At 34.3% G+C, this 23,381-nt stretch overlaps 1 protein-coding gene across 1 annotated transcript; it reads left to right on the forward strand.

The window, feature by feature from the left end:
- The first annotated feature begins 1,822 nt into the window (after positions 1–1,822).
- Positions 1,823–23,381, forward strand: LOC146138143 (endosome/lysosome-associated apoptosis and autophagy regulator family member 2-like). The gene is made up of 20 exons (XM_083393172.1): positions 1,823–1,928; positions 2,075–2,201; positions 9,825–10,020; positions 10,096–10,243; positions 12,630–12,825; positions 14,262–14,503; positions 15,229–15,406; positions 15,502–15,626; positions 15,692–15,865; positions 15,929–16,054; positions 16,119–16,218; positions 16,367–16,554; positions 16,617–16,739; positions 16,847–16,973; positions 17,037–17,172; positions 20,112–20,216; positions 20,782–20,908; positions 21,012–21,193; positions 22,442–22,610; positions 22,744–23,381. The coding sequence occupies exons 1-20, from the start codon at positions 1,848–1,850 to the stop codon at positions 22,795–22,797; spliced, it is 2,904 nt and encodes a 967-aa protein (XP_083249298.1). The 5' UTR covers positions 1,823–1,847; the 3' UTR covers positions 22,798–23,381.

Below are 23,381 nucleotides of genomic sequence, written 5' to 3' on the forward strand. Positions count from 1 at the left end.
ACAGACTGACTTTTAGACTTCTTGGACAATGCACTAATTTGACTTAACAAATCTGCTTAAGAAGATTAAATTTAATAATACTTGTAACCCGAGCCCAAATGCTAACCAGTGCAGGGCTAGAACTGATTGAATTTGAAGCTGGTGCTAGTTTCGGCGCTGGTCTAGAATCCTACCACAACGAAACACCATTTGGGTTAGGGTGCGGGTTAGCGTTTGGGTTAAGGTGGGTCAAGTATTATTATTAAACAAAGAATATAATAATACTTGACCCACCCACACCCGAACGCTAACCCGCACCCTAACTCAAATTTTGTGCGTTGATTTTAGAACTGTGGTAGGATTCTAGACCAGCGCCCTAGTTTCTGCTATGATTGAGTCTGGCTCCGTTTGTTAAGGTTGATCGAAGGTTGCTTGAAAGGTTGCGTGTTTTAACAGCTTAGCCACAGCAAGGTATTAAACGGATCTGAGTTTATTGAAAAACATCAGAACGGCAATCAACTGGCAGGAATAGCTTAAGGTCCATGGTACAGTACTAACAATCCAGCATAGTACTTTCTGTCCGTTACATTATTTCAGTTGGTTAAGTTTTGTTAGCATCGCTTGGCTTAATGCCCACAGCTTTTGTACACATCGAAGCATCTCCGTGTTATTTGTTTATAGACACGGTCAAATGTTTAATGGTGAGAGGTCTGCGGTTTGGCCACGTCAATAAGTTGTTATAAAACATTAAGTTCGAATAATACCAACAAATAACAATACGTACCCTTCACCAGCACCCTAACCTAAATAATATGGGTTGATTTAATAATTATATAAACGCTTTTGGTCCCAATACACCAATTCGTGACGTAAAAATCCTATATAACTTTGATGCAAATTATCTTACGCCCACCCGAGTTTGGGCTTTTTCCCAAGCGTTCAAATAATTATTACATTAACGCACATTATTTGGGCTCGGGTTTGTGTTAGGGTGGGTCAAGTGCTATTAATTCTATCTCACACTTCTTGTTATCTTTAGTGAATTTTCACCGATTATTTTCAACTTATCTGCGCTACGCCGGGGGTTTATCTAAAGGTCCAATTAGTGCATTGTCCAATACCTTAAGGTCTAAAAGTCAGACTTTTCTGCCACTGAATGCCCTAATTGCCATAGACCTTTTTGCTTAGCAGTGCACTAATTTCTGATGAATCGGGTGAATTTTTGATTGGATCTTAAAAGCATAGCCCCACTGTTTTAACTACAAGCGATAGCTCATTTTAAAGAGTATGCTTTATAGTTTATACTGAAAAAATCAGCGAGAAAGCTCAACAATTAGGTGTTAATATGGCTGTATATTAAATTCGGGGCGCTGGTCTAGATTCTAGGATCCTATCACACATTTTCGTCCAGGGGGTTATTTTGCTAACATTTTTGGGTTAGGGTGCTAGTTAGCGTTTGGGCGGGTGGGTTGTGTATTATTATAATATTTGTAACCTCCCATATTTATTTATTTATTGCAATTTTAATTTTGACAACTCGTTTTGTTACTGTAAAAAAATGTGTTAGGATATAGACCAGCGCCCCAAAAGAATTACTAATATCCACAACAAAATAATACCTGTAATTAAAAAAGTGGATACCGACCAGTGACTACTGTGCTGCTAGACTACATTATATTGTAAAAAAACAAACTGCCTCAGCATTTTAACGTAAATATTGTCGGAATGTTAGTTTAATATATTTTCAAAGTGCTTTTTTTATAGTCTCAATCAAACTACAAATTGAATAATTAGAATAAACAAAAAACATGTACAGCCCTTATGAACTCTGTTGTTTGTTTCTAGGGTTTTCGTGTAGCAAATAAGTTATGACACTATATGTTGTGTATTTCCTGACAAGTTTATGCATGTTTCATACAACATTATGTGATCTTCCTGAATGTACCCAGGTAAAAATTCAATATTTGCAATAATGTGACTTCATGTTGTTTTAAAACTTTCACTAAATAATTTTGGGTTGTAATATTCTGTTACATGCATTTATGCTTTTAGAAACTTGACCAATATTTGGTGAACTATTTGTTCCTATTTTTAGAAAGAAATTGGTTTTACTTACACTGAATGTGACGCCGAAGAAGGAAGATGGAGAGTTCAAGTACCAAAATCCCCAAATACATGTAAAATTGTCAATCCAATCGCCCCCAAAAGAGGAAAAGATTGTGGTATGTCTTTAAATTCTATTGACTAACATTGTTTATAAAAGCATTTTTACACGAATCTTGCTAAGATAACACACATGTCAAAATGCTGTCACATTGGGGAAAGTTGTGCTTAGACTGTAATGTATGAAGTTATTTACATGGAAGCTATAGAACTAAAAATAAAAACTCCGAAAGGCATTTTTAGTATAAATGGTGTGGCACACACGCAAGCGCCGACGCACGCACTCACCCAGTTGTATATAAAAACAATCAAAATCTGGGCTAGTAATTACTTGGAGAAATACGCTGGTTAATCGTGATGTAAAGCATGAACATTTTTGCCCATGATTTTGGTAAAAATTGGTTGTATAGTTTAGGCCGGCAAAATAATATCAGACTTCTGGTGCATTTTTTGGCCAAATTCTTTGGGTTTTCTTTTAAACCTTTAGTGTTAATTGCTCTGCTCGTCTCGATGTACATGTTTTTTTACCCTCACACTATTGCATCTGTAGATAAGTCAAGCGAATATGAAAGCTCAAACCAGGATTATTATTAGCGTCAAATAATAGCATTAATATTTGGTTAATTTTTTAAGTTATTTCAATTAAAAACGATGTGATACATTACGCACCGATTTCTCATAATTTTTTAAATTATTGCAATTATAGCTAGATCGCCTTTGAATTATAATTCGTCTTTGCCTGTTGGGCGAGTATTTACATAATCAACAATCGCCTGGAGGAAATAACACTCACCAAAAATACCAACACCATTTCTGCGTATTTCCGTCATAAAAAGTGTTTTTTGACAATTTAACCTGCCTTACTATTTCTGAGTGTTACACTGTTTTTGTCCGACAAATCTGCATGTTTATTTGCCTGTATGGATGAACAAATAAAATGTACTTATGTGCTCAACACTAACTAGTGCTTAATTCGAAATCCTCACATTAAAAAATTAATTTTTTTTTAAATTTTTTTTGCACAAATTTCCTTGGTTTTCTGGCTCATTTTTCAGCCGACATAGTGGCATTGAAAACCCGTTGCTGTTTTTTTTTCTGCCACCTCCTAATCACTGCCGTTATGGTAATTTTCTTAAAATGTTTGCTTGTCATTGAGCCAAGTAATATCAAAGCAAGATATAGAAAAAAACATTAATTGGTGAAATGACCTGTCAACAATAGAAACCATGTAATTATATACAAAATTAATATATCGTTCTCAATTTTTTTGGTATAATTTAATATCCGGTCCACATTTATTAGCGTCAAGCGCTCTTCGAAGCAGGTCGCTTGGTTAAACGTTTTAATTAGCCTCAGTCTAAAAAAAACATAAGGCCGTCTTTGTTGTAACGGGCAATATCATTCCATCTACAACAGTAAATCGTCAGATAAGGGAAAAAATGGTAGCTTGAAAGAAGCGAACATACATTTTCGTACAGCAGTAATCCTGCATGATTTATCGACGACAGGTCTGTCTTGGATTAACTTCAATTTTCGAGTTGGTAAAATGTGACCAATTGATGGTCATTTGTGTCTTCATGAAACAAGGCACTAACATTTTTGGTTAATTAATATGTTGAAATACTAAAAAAGTCGCTTTGTCTTCCTGGAAACATTATCACTAGATAACTTTCTATTTACAAAGTATTTTTTTCGAATGGGTAAAAATGCGAGCAATTTGTGGTCAGTTGTGTCTTCATTAAACGATGCACTAACAATTTAGTAATTTTTAACTTAGGTGCAACCAGCTACTAAGTTGCTAGATTTTTGGAATACAAAAGTTTTTTTGACATCAACAGATTTACCGAAAAAAAATTCGCTACATCATTCTGAAAACACTAGCACTAACAAAATTTTCATTAAAGTTAGGCCTCTTTACATGAGCAAGCCAAAACGGATGGATTCATATGACCTACTTAATGTGCACCTAATGGCTAAAATTCAGTCAAGCTTAATCCATTATAATCTTGAACTCAGCAGCACTATTTGTTTCATTTTGTTGAGATATACAATTTATTTGTAGCACTATATCTATATTTTTTTTGTATAGCATCTCATGGGATAGTTTTATAAAAATCTGCGATTTTGAAGTTACGCTTCATACAATCAGCAATTCGTCCAAACATTGTTTGTTTCACAAACAGCAAATTGACGTCAGTTTAACGACTTTTAAATGTGATTCAAACATAAAATTGGCTATTGTGACACCGTAAATCATAGTGTTTCATGCGCAATTGAAATCATGTGCATTTTTCTCGTGTCGAGGAGACAATTTTGCTGAGTCTCACGCACCCAGTCTTCCCTCTAATTTTTTACCATGTGCGCAGGTGCCCAAAATTTTGCGCACAAGCCGAAAAGAAGTGCGCACATTGCCAAAAAATTTCAACGAAAAAGTGCCCAAATTAGATACTCGGAAGACCTTTTTTTTTGGTCTTCACTATTTTTAGTCTGTTAATATCCGCGAATTTCAAGTCCTAATAATAAGTTTGGAACTTTAATATAATCTGTAATTCTTTTTTGCTTGCTTTGTCGGACGGATGTTTTTGTTGCAATAGAGAGGAGCAATATGCGCGGGAGAGCACGAGAGGCGTCGAATAATCTTAATTAATTTCTCCCAGACATAAAAAAATTTCTCTCAATTTGCAGTTATTGCGCTCGCTTGAGACGCGATTTCGCTTGGTAGTTTGTGTGGCAGACTTAGTTAAGCGTAGCGCGGTGTATTCGCCCAATGGTAAACGTAATTATCGCGCGTAGTGCAGCGGTTTTAGAAGTAAGCATTTTTAACTTTTAAACGGGTTACGCATGTTTCTTAAGTTGATAACTTTAAATAAAAAAAAATTGCCTTCGCGTCTTTCCTGTTTATATTGACATAAATTTAACCTACTCCTTTAGTTGACACAACATGCAACTTTGCTTTTTGGGGGTATATTATAATTTGCATTGTACACTGTTTTGCCAAAACAATGAGCCTGAAAGTTTTATCTACGGAAAGTCCTAACCTTTTAAGCATTCAAAAAGCATGAAAAGTTATTTTTTGCAAATAAAAGCATATCGCAGATTATTGTAATAATTTTGTTTGAAAAAGTTTAAAGCTATTACGACTAGGGATGCTCAAAGTAGAATATCGAATCCAATTCTGCCATTTATTTCGGGTAATTGGAACCGATATAATTTAATGTTTTACCGCCGATCGTTGCGCCTAATTGTACAAACGCGTGTGGTAAGTTGGCCTGTCGCTGCGGCGACCAATTTACAGAGCTTGCTTTAAATGTAACCTGGTAGTGCAGTGTCAGCGTTTTTTCAGGCGACCAGTTACCGCGTCTGGCGATAACGTTCGTCTAATAATTAAGTGTCAATCAAGCATTATTGGGCTAACGTGTAACGTCTGGTGTGGAGTGCGCAATTTTCCTAAAGCCGATAAGTTGCAAAAGTAACATTCCGTTGTACAACGTTCTGGCCGTCCACAAAATGCGCTATAGGGTTACTTAAGGTCAACTTTAGGCCAATGTTCAGCGAGGTTATGCAGTTATGCGCAGTGTAATTGTCAACAATTCGTTAAGTCAATAGTAACTTTGTATTTCTTTGCAGTACATTATTTGACTGCATTACAGATCACGTTAGTAAAAAAATAAGCCCTAATACCCAACAATGCTTGAAAAAACAGGACCGAATTGCTTAAGACTTCTGTGTGCAGTGTTGCATTGTACTCACTATTGGCAAAAATATAAGTTTTGGCAACAACCTGGACAGTTGACATATTACAGTTTACACAACTGCTTCAAATGACAGTTGTTAAGAATGTTAAACATATGGGAGATTTTTTTTATTATAATATACACATGTTAGAAAATTGTTTGGGCGATTTATTGCTGTGATTGTGGGCCCTTTTGGGTAAATTAAGATTAATTCCTTCCCCAAACAAAATCGAGGTTAAATAATTTAATAAAAATATACTAGGATTCGCTATTCTGGATTCGTTATTCTAGATTCGAAACCTATTATTCTAGAATACCTTGGGATTCTACTTTGAACATCCCTAATTACGACGCAAGTTTTTAATATAAAGCAAGTACTTTCTTATAACACAAAACATACTGTGCTAACCACAGATATCTTGAGCTAAAATATATCTCAAAATTAGGACAAAATAAACTTCTAAAATGAAAGATTCGCGCGTTAACCCAAATAATGTGCGTTGATTTAATAAATTACATAAACGCTTTCGGTCCCAATACATCAATATGTGACGTAACAATCCTATATAACTTGGGCGAGAAATTATCTTATGCCCACCCGAGTTTGGGCTTTTTCCCAGCGTTTAAATAATTATTAAATCAACGCACATTATTTGAGTTGCGTTATCGTTGGGTTCGGGTGAGTCAAGTTATATTAAATGTATCTCATAGTGTTTTGTATGAGTTTTCAGCCAATAATTTTTATTTATCTCTGCTGGAAGTTTACCTAAAGATCCAATTAGTGTAAATTGCCGCTACCTCAAGGTTTAAAAGTCAGACTCTCCTTCCCTTGGATGCCCCAATTGTCGTAGACGTTTTTGCTTAGAACTGCACTAATTTCTTACGGATCAGGTGAAACTACACATGTGTGTAATTTCAAAGTAAAGCATAAGACACCGAATATAGGCAGAAGGTGTAACATGTAACCATAGATATTACTACACAAAGCATAAAATATTTATAGCAGTATTTGCGACGCCTTGAGAATTTGCCGGCGCTCTAATTTAGTGGGAGCACCTCCCCTAGTTAAGAACCACTTTTTTCGCACGTATATTTCAAAGCAAACTAATTAGGACACTTTTTATTCGTACATAGCTCCAATAATACTATTTTGGCCCCTTTTTTGGTCGTACGTGGCTTGAATAATACTATTTTGAGCACTTTATTGGTTGTAGGTAGCTCAAATAAAATAAATTTGGGCACTTTTTTGATCGTACGTAGCTCGAATAAAACTATAATTTGGGCACTTTGGAGTCCGTACGTAGCTCGAATAAAACTAATTTGGGTACTTTTTTGGTCGTACGTAGCTCAAATAAAATAAATTTGTGCACTTTTTTAATCGTACGTAGCTCGAATAAAACTATTTTGGGCACTTTTTTGGTCGTAGGTAGCTCAAATAAAATAAATTTGGGCACTTTTTTTGATTGTACGTAGCTGGAATAAAACTAATTTGGGCACTTTTTTGGTTGTACGTAGCTCGAATAAAACTAATGTGGGCAATTTTTGTTCCATTCGAAGCTTGAATACAACTAATTTGGGCATTTTTTGGTCGTATGTAGCTCGAATAAAATTAATTTGGGCACTTTTTTGGTCGTACGTAGCTTGAATAAAACTAATTTGGGCACTTTTTGTTCCATACGAAGCTCAAATAAAACTAATTTGGGCACTTTTTTGTCCGTATGTAGTTCCAATAAAACTAATTTGGACAGTTTTTGTTCCGTACGGAGCTCGAATAAAACTAATTTGGGCACTTTTTGTTCCATATGAAGCTCGAATAAAACTAATTTGGGCGCTTTTTTGAAACTTTCGTGAAGCAAAAATGGGGTACATAAGGTATTATATGTAATAATCTTTGCAAAATAGTGGTAATGTGGACTTCAGGAGACGAATGGAGGTCGAATTCAAGTAAGAGAACAACTTTTATTTTTTATTTTTGCTTGCGCACTTTTTTTTCACAGAATTGTGCAAGCAAAAATAAAAAATAAAAGAGTGCCCAAAATTTTGCGCAAAATAAAAAATTTTTGCAAAAAAATGCGCTTAGCGGGAACACTGCACCGCACCTAATAATCAATGTTTTAAGCGTCTGCAATACACAAAACGCAAAAAAATTTTGGGGATTGTGCAGTGTTTTAACCCCACTGACAGCCCCCTACTTGTCGGTATTGCCTGGTTGATTGTGTGACACCCCCCTTTAAAATGCCACCCTACGCTCATGTGTGTATCTATCCACTTTGGCTCGCTTTTTAACGCGCTCACCGCTTATGTAGTGAGACTTATAAGTAGAAAGTTTGCTAATAGAAAGTTTGTTAAACACCACAAAATGTGTGAAAACAACACCAAACTTAATCCTCATAAGGTGTGAAATTGTTTGTTTGTTTTTTTCCAAAAAAAGTTTTTTAAACGTTGTAATGTTTGGTGGATTGAGATCCATTATTTTTTCTTAATTTGAAATTATAACAATTTTAAACCCTCGCCAGAAGCCATTGCTGACTAACTGAATCTGTTGACCAACTGAATCTGTTGACCAATGATGCTTGCAAATTCAGTGAGTTATATATGACATTGAAGTGCTTTAGTTTACTACTACAAACTGATCTGTCACAAACCTTATGCAGCAAAGAATACAAAGTTACTACTGCAAGTAATGCGTTAGCGTGACCAATTAGGCACAATTAGGAACCTCACTGATTATTGACGTAAAGTTGACCTTGAGTAACCCTGTAGCAACCCTGTAGCGTACTTCACACATTTTACAATTGATTATTGCAAAACGAAATTGCAAAATCTCTGCACCTGCACCTGGCGTTACATGTTAGCCGCTCACCCAATAACATTTGATTGACACTTGATAATAAGGCAAAGGTTTTTGGGAAGTAACTGGCAGCTTTCCAAAAAACTGATGATTGCACTACATCAGTGGTTCCGTTTTTAGGGGGTCCGCATAACCTTCTAAATATACCTTTATTAAATCAATTAACACTTGGAAAATATGCTTATTGCTTATTCACAATCGTGATAAGTGATAAGATCACAATGTTGTAAATCGCATTGAGTGTTACTATCGTAAGCAAAAATTACATTGGTCAGACCTTTTTGACCAGTCTAGCATTTGTCAAAAACACAAACACGCATTTCAAGACTTGCTACGGAAATGCACTAGCAGAATTCACATTGAAATAAACGTGTCATAAAGTAATTTGGTGTTGTGTGTTACTTCACTCAACACAAGGGTGCACTAGGCAGATACATGGAACTATTAAAAACAACTAACTGCAGATAATACACCAGAATTTTGTAAGGGTCTGCGACTATCTAAAAGCATCAAAAAGGGGCCACGAGTACAAAAAGGTTGAGAACCACTGCACTACATGGATACTTTTAAATTAAATACTATGATTGTTCTGGCCCCACTACAAAGTTTAATTCAAAACATGTTATCTGTGTGGTTATAGAAACTTGTTTCAATAAAAAGAATAATTGTATCGGTTCCAATTACCCTATATAAACAGCAAAATAGGATTCGAATCTAAGGATCAGATATCTACTTTGAACATCCCTAAATGGATGGGGTTAGAAAATGGGTTGAGTTCAATTTTTTATGGGAGTTAATGATGTAAATAAGGGTGGGGGTTGGGGTTAGGTAAAAGGTTGTATAGGCTGATTCTTGCTATTTGAGTCTTATTTCCATGGAATTAGGACTTATTCTGATTTATACGTTATAATATTAGGTATTAGTCCTATTTTGGTCTTATTGCCTGTGATACATCCTAGATATTTTATTATTCCTATCTAAACTAACCGATTAATGTATTTTTTCTATTTTTTTTAAGGGACCTATAAAAATGTTTGCAAATTGTATAGGAAAACATTGCCATTTACTTGTTTTCAAATCGTGACATTTATTTTAAGGTTTTGCTTGCCCTGCTGGTTCTTATCTGGATTTGGAAACACAGTATTGTGAAGTCTGTCCACCAGGAACATATTCTTTAGGCAGTGGTATTAGATTTGACGATTGGACTAACCTACCAGAAGGATTCATGCTTAATTCAGAATCTATAACTTTTTCACAATATGGTTATTTGTCAAAAGTCAACAATTGTAGTTCGTAAGTGGCCAGTCTGTTCTGAAATTTTTGATATAATACACAAATATTTTTCATCCTTGATTTTGAATATATTAGTTCCTTGTGGAAGCCATCTGGTCAATATATTATTTCCAATGATGACGATTGTACAAGTTCTTTAAGCTACTCAGTTAATTTGAAGAAAGATGGGTATGTCTCATTCAAATATCAACTTTCGGACAACAATATGATGTTTCACTTTTATGTAAGTAAGGTGTCTTTATTATTTTACTAAAGTAAGGTGTCCTATACAATTATACTATGCCAGATGTTTGCTGGTTGATTTTGAGTATCCCCAGGTGTTTTTACAGCATGCTTAGTGACCAAAACAAACAAGAGACGAAAAATATAGTTTTGCGTTTGTTTGGTTTTACATTAGCTTAAGATGTGTTACACAATTACATTAAAAAAGTTGCCGCTTTCGACAGTGCTTAAACCCTAACAAAAACGAACAAAAAAATGATAATATCACTTACAAAAAGGGGAGGTTCCAAACACCTCCTGGCTTCACCACTGGTTTTAGTTCTTCTATTCGTGTATGTGTTTTTATATTGTATTTCATTATTTTTAAACAGAAAGTGTCCTTAAAAACAGAAGGTCAACTATATTAACTATATGTTTGGCATCTGTTAACTTTTATGGAACTCACAAGTTAAATTGACAAAATTTCCATGCACCTTATATTTAAACGTTTTTAAAAGCTGTATAAAGCGCAATATCGGCAATGCCCTGGTTAAACAAAGTATTTTCCCATTTAACTCTAACCAGTAAGGACTTATAGTCTTGTAATGGCAATGTAAATCAGTTATAACTTCAATAAACTTGTGCAATAATTCCTAAAGGCTACCTGAATATTGCATGATTAAACAAACTGAAACAATCCATCATGCTGTGGGCTCTTTATCACTATTGCATATTATGTTATATCTACTATATATGGCCGTGCATAGACTCTGACTTGTTTTTCGCAGGGTTGCTCAAAATTTTGCATTAAGCATAACAGAACTAAATGCCTGCTAAAAATGATTTTATATGTGGGTGATATTAGAGAAGTTTTGGTATTCAATACTTTTGTTGGGTAATAAATGCGAAAAATATTGTGTTTCACATTTTGGGGAATGCTTGTAAATGGTCCAATCTGCTTCGTTTTATTGAACAAAGGTCTTTATGATATAATTGTGAAGGTTCATATTAATTTCCTAAACTCTTTAGAAGTAATAGTCTATTTGCTAGGCAGGTAGTTCGCTGAATGGCATCATGAAACAAATACTAAATAGCTTTTACTAATTGTCAGAGTTGCAATCTGCATACATTGAACAAATATTCAGTATTTCACATTAATTCAGGTATGCTGAGCATCCCAAGTATATGCCAAGGCAGTGGTTCTCAACCTTTTATGCTTTGTGGCCCCCTTTAATAGGCTCTCAACCATCATGGCCCCCTGCTTATAAAAAATACCCAGCATTGCATTTACGTGTTTTCACTTGTTTTTCTTCTCCACGTCAGTATCAAACAACGATTAAACGAAGTCAAACAAATAAACTTACTTATACTTTCTAATAAATTGACAAATCTGTTATTTCACTTAAGTTTCTCCAATAGACACAAAAAACTGGAGCTATTACTTTTGTTATTATGTTGCAGCTTCATTGCAGTCATGAAAGTGAAAGTATGTGTTTTATAACGCCTGACGTTTTCACGCCAATCAAAGGTTTGAACTTTTCCGCGATAAACTACCCATTATACTTCTAGCAATAATTCTAGAATGTTAAACTGACGAGTAGGGATCTGCTAAGTAGGCCTTGAATCCAAAGATATATTACAATAATAGGTTTTAAATCTAGAGTAACGAATCCAGAATTGCAAATCCTAATGAGTTTTGAAACTATTTGACAGACACCTAAAAAAAGGCGAAAGGTTATCCGTCTGCATTCAAAGCAGCACTGTAATTGTTTCGCCCCAGCGATAGGTGGCGTTAATCCAAACTTCCACGATAAAACGAATAAATTATATCGGTTCTAATTACCTGAGATAAACTGCAGAAGTTTTGTAATACCATGACCTAGCTTGACAGTTATGTGGCCCCCCAATCACCGCTCTGTGGCCCCCCAGGGGGGCCGAGGGCCACGGTTGAGAAACCCTGTGCTAAGGGGCCTTGCAGCACCCTAAGCACCCCAAACTTGGCATCCGTGTGTCTGTGTGAATTTGCTAGCCTCTTGATATGTCCCATAATTATGAAAAATGAATGAAGCAATTAACATATAACCACAATGTAAAGTTACAGAAATCGTAACATCTTTGCCAGAGGGCTAAATAGCGCGAACATACTTTTTCAAATGGCATAATAGTTTTACTTATGCCTAGGCATTGAACTATGTGGTGTTACACATTTGGTATATATAAATTTCATCAAATGTGCTATGTTTTTTTGCACTTTTGGTGTTCGGAAATATGTAGCCTTAATTACAAAACTGCAAAGATCCTGTTGTCCTTTGACTGTTTGCCGCTAATGTGTGTTTGATATTTCCCCCCAAGTATAACACTTTATAAGAATACTACCTGTTTGAAAGCTTGAAATTGTTTCATAACAGGTGCAAAGCAGTTTATGTCAGACATCACATGAAACCAGAAAAAACACCTTTTTAAATGCTTCCGGAACTGGCTGGGAATCTTGGAAGGTGTCATTAGATGCAGGAACACATGTTTTGATATGGAAGACAACTGGTATCATGATGGGCACCAGGAAACAAGTTAATCCTGCAAAACTAAAAGAAATTGAAATTACAGGTATTTCTTGCATATACATTGTGGCAGAAAAATGGTCACTGGGTGATGTTTCAGCCAAGATATTTTTTGTGCAAAAGTGTACAAATGGAAACAAGTGTTGGATGTAGGCAAGATAAGAAAATAAGCTAAAACTTTTTTTTAATTTTTGTATCCCAGTAACATTGTTAGGTAATGATTTTTTCGTATTAAACTTTTATTGGCTTTTGTTTCAGTTATATATAAAATAAATGTTCCTAGTTTAGTTGAATACAACTGGAAAGTTCAGAATATGTAGGTATAAAGTCAGGCACATGTGTTTGAAGTGAAAAGCTCAAAGTAGAGTATTGGATCCTTGCAAGGTATCTAATTCTCCTGTTTATATTCGGTAATGGGAACCGCTAGTTTTCTCCACTTTACTGTCTAAGGCAGTGGTTATTAACCTTTTTTCAGCCGCGCCCCCTTTGGTAATTTTCTCATGCCTTGCGCCCCCCTATGAAAATATTTCGACATTTTGCAATTAAATATCACTGAGAAAACAGGAAAATAGTGAAGGGTGTTGTTGGTCGCGTGAAGCGCGAAAAAATTTGAGTTTTATTTGGTCGAATTGGCTAAACTGCAACCGAAGAGGCGTTTCGCATTGGGCACACAACAAATTGCGCGAGCTCGACACATTGATTTTATCGAGCTGATTTTGACAAACGTGTTGCGAGGGCATTGACTCCACAGTTGTAAGAGTTGTATGATGTCGAGCGCAAAAAATGTCAAGCGCAAATATTAAACATTGCGTTATCGTGTTTCAAAAGATGTAACAACACACAATACAACGGCAATATTGCAAAAACAATATAGTTTCGCACCAAAAAAGTTCGACTCCCCCTGTTGCTATAGCCTGTTATCATATATAAAATATGGATGAAAAATAGTCCGAAAGGGCGATAGCTTTTATCGTTTGTCTATAAGTTAATTTAATAGGGCGGTGATAGCATGGAATTTGTAAAAAAAATTTTGCAGTTTTAATGTTAAAGTTGGCAAAAAACAGAGTTTGTATGTAGGAATTATTCCTAACCAAAACGAAACCATTAAAATCACTGCAAAAAGTTAAAATATTGAAGTCGAGCTCGCGCCCCACTTAGAATTGCTCCCCTAGTGGCACGCCCCCCTGTTAAGAACCGCTGGTCTAAGGTTACGCTTATTTGTACTATGCAAATGGCAAGTTTGAATTAAAGCATGTCTATTGTCTATTGAAAACTAGAGTACATAATTTATACTTTAAAATGCTGTTTAGACTGGGTTGCAACATCATTTCGATATCAAGTTTTTAAAAATAAATTTGACATGCATATCCATGAAAAAAGCTGACCCAAGATACAACAATATTGTTTTTTGAGTGGAATGTCAGCACTTTGTCTAAAAACATTCCAATTCTTAGCATGTGTTGCTGACATTGGACTTTTTAGGTGTCTCTTATACAACGGAATGTCACAAATGCCGCCCTGGGTTTCATGCTCCCTCAAATGCTTCTCACTGGTGTGATGTTTGTCCAGTGAATACAATAAGCAACACTGGGGCAGTGTCATGCACTCCATGTGACAAAGAAACTCAATACTCTCTGCAAGCAGCAAGCACCTGTCTTGAACGTCCTGCCTGCACAGACAAGGATTATTTTGCTACTCATTCTCCTTGCGATGACAGCTTTATGGTAATTTATAAGTATGCTATTCTTTGCCAAGTATTAAAAATAATAATTACATTATCTATGATATGAAAAGCACAATAAAAATCCGTTTTTTTGGTTTTTGTTATGTAGTGACAGTATATTTAACAATTACATGGAGAAAGTGTTGAGCGCACTCCTTACTATGATTTCATCTTATGGGAGCCACAGTAAAACACCATTGGCTGGGGAGCCACAATAAAACACCATTGGCTCCGGAGCTCCGGAGCCACCAAACACATGCAATAGCATGGGCTTCAGATCCCCAGTCACTAAACTTATATCCAATGGCTCTAGCTCCGGCTCTGTAGCGTTAATTTTTATACAAGTTGCTTCAGCACCGGCTACGTTCTATTTACCACACTAAACTGTTTAGTAGGTTTTAATTAAGGAATTTAAAGTTTTGAGGCTCTGGCTCCCTAGCCCTGGCTGTAGTGACGACTTTTTATGACCCCATAACCATTTTGATAAAAAAAGACAAAATTTTATATAATTTAATTTCTCACATTTTTCTGAAATCTTTCACACTCCACTTGGTTTACAACAGTGTTGGCAAAATTTTGTAATTAGTAATTCCATGTTAAATTTTGAAATGAATGTTAATTAAATAAATAACCACATGTAGGAATTTTTTTGATTTATGTGAACTTTGTCTATGTTAATTATTTTTATGCTGGTGTAATTTGTATATATGTTTGTTTTTTATTTAGACTAAAGTTATGTTTGAGTGGATTGAACCAAAAGTTTGCCTGGATACTCTAGATGGTTCTGTTAAACTTCCTGAGTCTGGCAAGAAAAAGGCTTGTGCTCCATGCAATCCCGGCTATTCTTCTTCAACTAATGGATGTGTTGCTTGTCCTAAAAACTTCTATTCTGATGGTTCATCAAGTAAGCCTGCAAGGCAATATGTCTTGGATGCAACAATCGCTTTAAAGCAAAGATATATTAAATCATTTACCAGATATGCTTCTTGTAATTTGCAGATTGTACACAATGTATGGCTAACACTTCACCACGATATGGGTTTTGGTATGTTTGGTGGGACAATTTGCCTTCTAACATGAAGACATCTTGCATTAGTTTCAACAAGCACTGTACAACCAATCAGGTATCTTTGAATTTTAATTATTTTGTACTACATTTTTACACTATAGCTTTGACTGTTATTTAAAGGGATGGTTTCCGGCTGGTGATGAGATTCAAACAAGAAGGTCAAAAGCAGAAGATGCCTATCTTATATTGGTTCTTCATGTAAATGGATTTTATCAATCTTCAGGACAATGGGGAAAAGTTACATTTGCATTTCAGTTAGAATGTAAAGGTGACTGTCAATTCTACTTCATGAAGGTATGTCCATTATAATATGCATGGAATGTGTATATTTAATATTACAAAATGGTGTCTGATTAGGATCAGAATACAGGAACAACAGTAATAGAAAGTTGGAGAGGTTCACAACCGAAACAAACATATATACACACTAACACAGATCCAACAAAGGTTTCCTATACATGGGCATTTCAGCAAAGTCGAATGGTATTTATATTTGTGTATTAGATGTCACACTTTGATGTAGTTCTAATTAGTGAAAGTTTTGCAGGGAGAAAATGATGTTGCCCGGATTTATATTGTCAATGTCACAAATACTGTTGATGGTTATGCTGACACTTGCTTGCCATGTTCTGCTGAACAAGCAAACGGTTTAAAAACACTTAGCAAATATAAACCAAAAATATTGAAATTGTGATATCAAGTTTGAGAACATATATGACTTTGTGCTGAACTTCAGTTATAACTTCTAATTGAGTATTATATTGAAATCATAAAGTTACCTTAAGTTTTTTGCAGTTGAAGAAAATTGCATACCTTGTCCAGTTGGCTCTTTTGTTGAAACATCAACTCATAGCTGCAAAAAATGCCCAGAAAATACAATACTACAAGAAGACAGACTGGGTTGTAAAGTTTGTGGAAATGGCACTAAAAGCAATTTAAAACAAAGTCAATGTGAAAGTGATTGCTTATATTCATCAATAATAGTATGTGTTCTGAAATTTGTTTATCAAAAATGTTATTTTGTACTTAATATTTTTTTTAACAGAACAATCATCGTTACAACTTTGCCAATTTATCAACCCCTAAAGTTGCCCATTCTTTGCCAAGTTTTACAAGTTCGGGAAGGAGATATAATCATGTTTTTAAGTTTAACATTTGCAACAACCAGGTTTGATCTGTTTCATGTTGTGTGTATATGTAACAAAAAAACAATATTTACAGACGTTGTACATTACAAATAGAGAAAGTTTGAGGAAAAGTTATGTTACATTTTAGGGAATAGGTGTGGCAGAATGTTTACAAAATATTTCATCAGTGAACTCAGTTTTGGGAAAAGAACATTCCCATAATGTCAAAGCAATGGTTTGTCAATCCACAGCCAGTGATGTTTTAAGTAATACAGGTTTGTATCATATGCTTTTCTGTGTTTTTTTTTAACAAAGTTGCCACTAATATTTGTGATTAGGTGATAAGGTGAATGTCCACTCAAAACCTACAGTTGTTGCAGACATTTTACTTGAGGTTACACAGACTTCCCTCATGAATAGATCTTTGCCATTTGAAACAAATCAGGACTTGGATGATGTTATATATCATATGGTGTAAGTTTAGCTTTTCTAGATCAAAGCCTACATGTATATTAATAAAGCAGGTCTTTATTTTTTTTAAAACAAAACACATTATTTCCTGTATTTATTTTAGCTGACATTCTCCACCAATAAAGGGTCATTGCTTAAGAGGCCAGAATGTTCTTAGATTGCCTTCATACTTATAACAACAACAAAAACTCAAAAATTAATTGAAAAGCAGAATTGATCTTTTATCACAATGAGACTATTGTGCAGTAATATCCCAATTTTAAGGGTGCTGGTATAAAAAATGTTGTCTTTCGGAATGTGAATTACATTTTTTCTTGAGTTCCGGAAATCAAGTGGTTTTTGGTATTTTGCAGGTTATAAAACCTCTTTAAAACAAATTAATAAGGTATAACCTGATACCTCCAGACTCCCTCTGCCCACCCTGTTGGATATGGCATCCGATAAAATTGCAATAAATTAAGAGCGTGCCAGCAAAAAAATAGGTAGAAAGTTTTAATCCTGTTGTTTAGTAATATGCATGTTTAATTAGAAGTCATCAGTACATTTTTCCTGCTGATTCTCTATAAAGTCACTAACAGATACAAGTATAACACAAAGTTTAGAAACGTATCATCTTAAAATATTCAAAATCAACAATATATTCAATGCTGAAAATTATGCCTGTGTATAATAGGTTAAAACAGAGGATTTTTAAGTTGATAAAGCACGGCAAGCCACCCGAGCCTTAGACTACCATCGCCAGGGCCTTTCTAGAATCATGGGCGATACATAAAGGCTGGTTCACACTAGACGCGTTAACGTCTAGCGTCTGGCATCTAACATCGTCCAGTTCACACATAACGCGTTGCCAGCGTTAACAGCAAATTTCCTCGCTTCTAACTGAAAGCGTTTTTTAAAAACGTTTTACGTTAACGCTAGACGTGTCTAGTGTGAACCAGCCTTAAGCAAGACACTTTTCTTGTACCTTTATGGCGTTTTCTGTGTAGTAGCGCACTTTAGAAAGCTGAAGCCATGATTTTAGCATTGTCCGGTTATCAGGTGTTCATCTTTTTTTGCGCCTCATGATTTAATATGTAGTCCATTGTTCTTTTTCCTTTATTGTTTGTCTAGTATACATATATTTTTCGCCTATAGTTGCAATTGCAATTATATCGCTCTGAAAAAGATTGCCTGAATAGGCGATTGAAACTTTGGTACTTTATAAAATTTTCCTGTAAGAAAAATTTACCAATTTAAACAATACCTGGCAGCAACAACCTATTCAAGCTAAACATGTTAGTGGTAGATTGCTTTTTAGCCTTCGGAAAATATCGGTTTTAAAAAATGCTGCTAAACTGTATGACTATATCAGGGATGGCGAACCTGAACCCGTTTTCACTAACCACAAAGTGACCCACCACAAATTTTAATGACCCTCTTGTCTCTCTAGAAATTCAGAAGTGTTATCAATCATTTTCAGGTAATAATAAATGTAAAAAACAATTTTTTGCTAGATAGGCTGCCCAACTATGGGTCGTGCAAAAGTGTTTTAGTGTTGAAGAGTAGGTCTACCTTAACTGGACTTCAATAAATGTGTGCAGAAAAGCAGACAAATAAAATCTGTTTGTTCATCCCTGTAAAACGTAAAGGGGCTATCCTTTATAGGAAATTAAGAGCTCGCAGAACCCTGGTTAAACCATGCTAAAAAGCTTTTTGCTGAATTCCTGTATTCCCATACGTTATTAATATTCATGGAATACAAATTTAGAAATCGTACAAAAACCTTGAATTACCAACCCAGACAATAACACTTAAAATGACGCAGCAGCAAAGTTTCGCGTAAAATTAGCATATATTTATATTATGGTCCACTTGTGCATTTTGTAAGGATTAAGGTGTTTGCCGTCCCTGGATTATATAAACCACTCAGTGAGTTTTTAAACGAGAAATTTAAAATAATTTTGTTGATGACCATAGCAAAGCCTATGAGTTAATTTGCAGATGTTGCAACACTTTGCATTACAAATGCAAAAGTATGACATTTCCCAGTCTATGCAGAAGCAATATTATGTCAAAAAAATGTTAGGTTTTCTTGTTTAAAAGAATGTGACGTCAATCAATAGGCTAATACAGGCATTGCTGAACACCTAGAAATGCTTAACTTGTAAGTACTTATTTTGTAATTTTTTTGTGATTTCTTTGTGACTGAATAACAAATACTAATTGCAAAATACCAAGAACCACTTGAGAAATTCAAAACACTACTGTCTTACAATTATTTTGCAATAATATGCAAAGTGCTTTTTTATGAAATTAATAAAATTTAAAATACAATTTCCATGTAAAATAAACCCCACATACTATTTAAAGCATTTTTTTAAACCAGAACCCTACAAAGCAGTGAAATATTATTTTCCAAAGGCTTTTGCTGCAATATAATGCCTTCACAGTGAAAACAAGAAATTAAAAACCCCTCTATTTCACATAGTGGTTAAACATATTGAAAAGATAGTATTATTTTTTTTCCAACATTTTATATTTAATGAGACATTTTCTTTTATTGTGAATACAATCTGATAAATAAAAAAAATAAAATAAGGATGAAAGAGCCTTAAAATAACTTGGGTACCTATTTATCTGATATGCTTAAGTATTGAATGATCACATAATACATTCCTGGACATATAAAAAGTTGCTTCATGTTGTATTTGACCATATAAAACAATCAGCCTGTGAACTTCAAATTCGATACTCTGGCTATAGATTAAGAATATTTCCTAATGTTAAAGCATCTGAAGATCTCTTACTCTTCTTCAAATACTCTAATTGATCAGCTGGTCTTAGTTTCGACAATGCTGCCTTAAATAATATATAGACTGGTACAAACTTCTATCAGTATGCCCAGGTATTTATATCCTCACTATATTATAAGATTTTGCATATTACATTTTGTATTGTTGTAGAAACTCTGAAGACGTCCCAGAGTGCCCAAATGGTCAACATACTTATGTATATCTTCGTTGTGATCCAACCACCTTAGATTTTTCAGGGAAAATTGAAATGCCCAGGTATAATAGTTTTCTTGTATATATGTCTTTGGGGTTTGCAAAGATATAGTCACAAATTAAAGCTAACATCAATTTAGTGAGTACCACATAGTATTGCAAATTGACACAACTTAATTATGCCCATAAACCTTATCCCTATAACTTGTTATCCAGTTTATTCATAAACAAAGTATTACTTTACTTACTTTGCTTTGAGTAAAGTAACTTATACCATAGTCCAATCAAAAGAATAATGTTAATAAGTATAACAAACATATTATGCCAAATGACATGATAAACATAGTAATATATGTAAGTAAGAAGTAACCTAAATAAAACACCAGCAAACTGTAGTACTGCAAAGCATAGCTCCTTGGATACCACATGATACTTAACTAAACTGTATGACCACAAAGATAAAGGAATGATCGATTACAAATCTAATAAGTAAACAATTATCATTACTGAGGCTTTTCTTACTCTGTAACACCTGGGTGACCACTTAGCAGTGCACTCTTGTGACAGTTCACAATAGTGTTATTAGGGTTTTTTGTCTTTACACATTTAAATGTCCGGTTTGTTGCAGTGAATGTCCTGATGGAACTTGTGATGGTTGCAGTTTTCACTTTCTTTGGAAAAGTCTTAATGCATGTCCAATCTGCACTGAATGGGATTATGATGCTATTAAAGGAGCTTGTACAGGGGGAAAACAGGTGAATAAATATTTTTGGTTATGTTTGTTTTGTAGTGAAAGATTGTTCCAAACCACCGGTTAATTAAGATTTAAAATATCCAAGTATGAAATTTTTTTGTTAGGTGACCAAGTACGTTTGGAAAAAATATCCAAAAAGATGCACAGGAGGTGTTCAGTTACCAACACGAAGTGAAGAGCCTTGTAGAGATATTAAGATCTATATTGAACTTGGAAGTTTTGTCGCCATTATCTTGCTTTTGATTTTAGCTTTTGTATCTTGCCGACTTTGGAAAAAGAGCAAAAAGTAAATAGGCATACATTTTTTATACATATTTACTAAATTTATAGCTATTAAAGTTTGTGGCTAAAACAAGTAAAAACAGTTGCAGACAGACTAAGTAATTCATTTAGCTAAAAGGTATTATTATTTCATTTATGGAGAAGTTTCATTTCTGAGACATATGACATCAGTTAAATTCAAGACCACCACAAACAAAAGTAGCATAGTTCATTGTAAATAACCATTAGGAATCTATCTATAGTTTGTTTAAAAAAGTTTTTCCATGTAATTAAATTCTCAATCTGGTAAATATAAACCGGTTGAAATAACAGTTCACACAAAAAAACAAATTTAGTAGGTTGTAAAATATATTGTCAGTCTAAAATAAAAAATGTTTGCTTTTTAGTTGTGGTTACTTTAAAAGTACTGCTTAACCTACAATAAATAATACGTTTAGGGGCAGTAAAAGTCATATTAATGTTCATTCTTATAACGCTTTTTTGGAAATAATAGAGTATTTTGTATGGAACATGGGCATGCAACAGTTAATATTGGCGGCTAAATTAGAATATAAAGGTTGAAAACAAAGGGCTACATTGGTTTTATTTGAAAGTTCCCTGTAACGCATAATTATAACAAAAACAATACTGGTAATGTGGTATTATAAGTGAGAACAAATTCTATTGGGTTTTTTTACAAGCTCAGCTTAGTGTTTTGATGTAACAAAGCTAGGTTCCGCTAGCCACCAGAAGCTAACAAGCACAAGCTTTCAGAAAAAAATTTGGCAAATACAAAATTTTGTATTAAATTTTTTCAAAAAAATTTCGCCTCAGAATGGTCTATATTTTCCCAATTAAATAAAATATGAATATTTGCCATTATTTCCAAAAAATCATTTACGCGTCAAGAGACTAACAAATTCATGTAGCTCTTGATCAAACTTCTCCAACGATGCCACACATGACGCAGTAAATATTGAGGCGACGCGTTTATGTTAATATTCATAACCGATCGCGGTAATTATTAAACACATGTGACTTGTCCAATTCAGAAAACTAAATTTTAACACGACAGTTCTACAAACCTTATAATGCCATAGAAAGAAAAAAATTGAAAATATTAAAGTTTAAAATATTTCATATTCAACATTTAATATCTGTAACATCGTAAATTTTTATCCCAGCAACATCCGACCAAAATAGGCCTAAATATTCATTTATGCACCATAAGACCCCTCTGAATTAGAATAACTAATTAGTTATCTTTCAACAGATTGGAGTATAAGTACCACCGCCTTGTTATAAATTCAAAAAGTGATCAAAATGGTGGAGAATTACCCGCTGTAGATAGCTGTGCTATCAGTGACACTGAATCTGATAATGATGATGGTCAGAGTGACGAGGTCATTTTTCAAAAAAAGAAATCTAAATTTCTTGGAAAGGTTTGTTTGTCAAAAAAATAATAAAACACGTTTGGTATATATGTATTACATTAAGTTATGTACCATGTAGATAATCGATTAAATGTAAATTATCATTGATAAAAACTTGACCACAATCTTTTCACATTTCTAGAAGCAACCAAACTACGAAAGTGTGCACCTTAAGCCGATGACAAGTGGCGTTTAGAAAGAAGTAACGTTTGATACCATATTCTTCATTCCTCCTAACTTAGTTGTTCAGCTTCAATGTCCTACCGTCTTCATTACTCGAAAGTTGGGTGCTCTATGTGTTTCCTTCAATTAACAATATACATTTGCACATATTTGTAAGTTTGTTGCCATGGGTAGATTAGTCATTAACATATTACCAAATAATGTTGCATTCCAATAAAGATTTTATTTTGCACCGTTTCGTTTGTTACTGCCATAATACAGTAAAACTTGCACATTGGTGCTTTAACAGACCACTGTAAAAAAATTTATATCGTTTGCAGTAGTTTTATTTTTAGATTTTGCAAACTGTTGAACCATATGTTAAATCTTGTTTTAAGCTTATACGTTCTTATTGTGCTTAAAATTACTTTTAATTTGTTTAAATCCATGCAGTAACTCTGTTTCTATCTATACATGCCAACATACTAAATGCATTACCTTGTTTTCCTTCGTTGTAAAATCAATTTCACACCTATTTACTGCAATCAGCGTTTGATGCATTTTAGTTACAGTGTCATATTGTTTGTGATCTGTTTTACATTAAATAAAATCAAATTT

The sequence above is a fragment of the Ascidiella aspersa genome, chromosome 7 (genome assembly GCF_963924565.1).
Source record: "Ascidiella aspersa chromosome 7, kaAscAspe10.2, whole genome shotgun sequence".
Taxonomy (NCBI): Eukaryota; Metazoa; Chordata; class Ascidiacea; order Phlebobranchia; family Ascidiidae; genus Ascidiella; species Ascidiella aspersa.

Excerpts from the sequence above, each read along its gene's own strand:
- LOC146138143 (XM_083393172.1), top strand. The coding sequence starts at position 1,848 with ATGACACTATATGTTGTGTATTTCCTGACAAGTTTATGCATGTTTCAT. Across the intron at positions 16,219-16,366 it reads TTCTGCTGAACAAGCAAACG|TTGAAGAAAATTGCATACCT; the intron begins GTTTAAAAACAC and ends AGTTTTTTGCAG. Across the intron at positions 22,611-22,743 it reads AATCTAAATTTCTTGGAAAG|AAGCAACCAAACTACGAAAG; the intron begins GTTTGTTTGTCA and ends TCACATTTCTAG.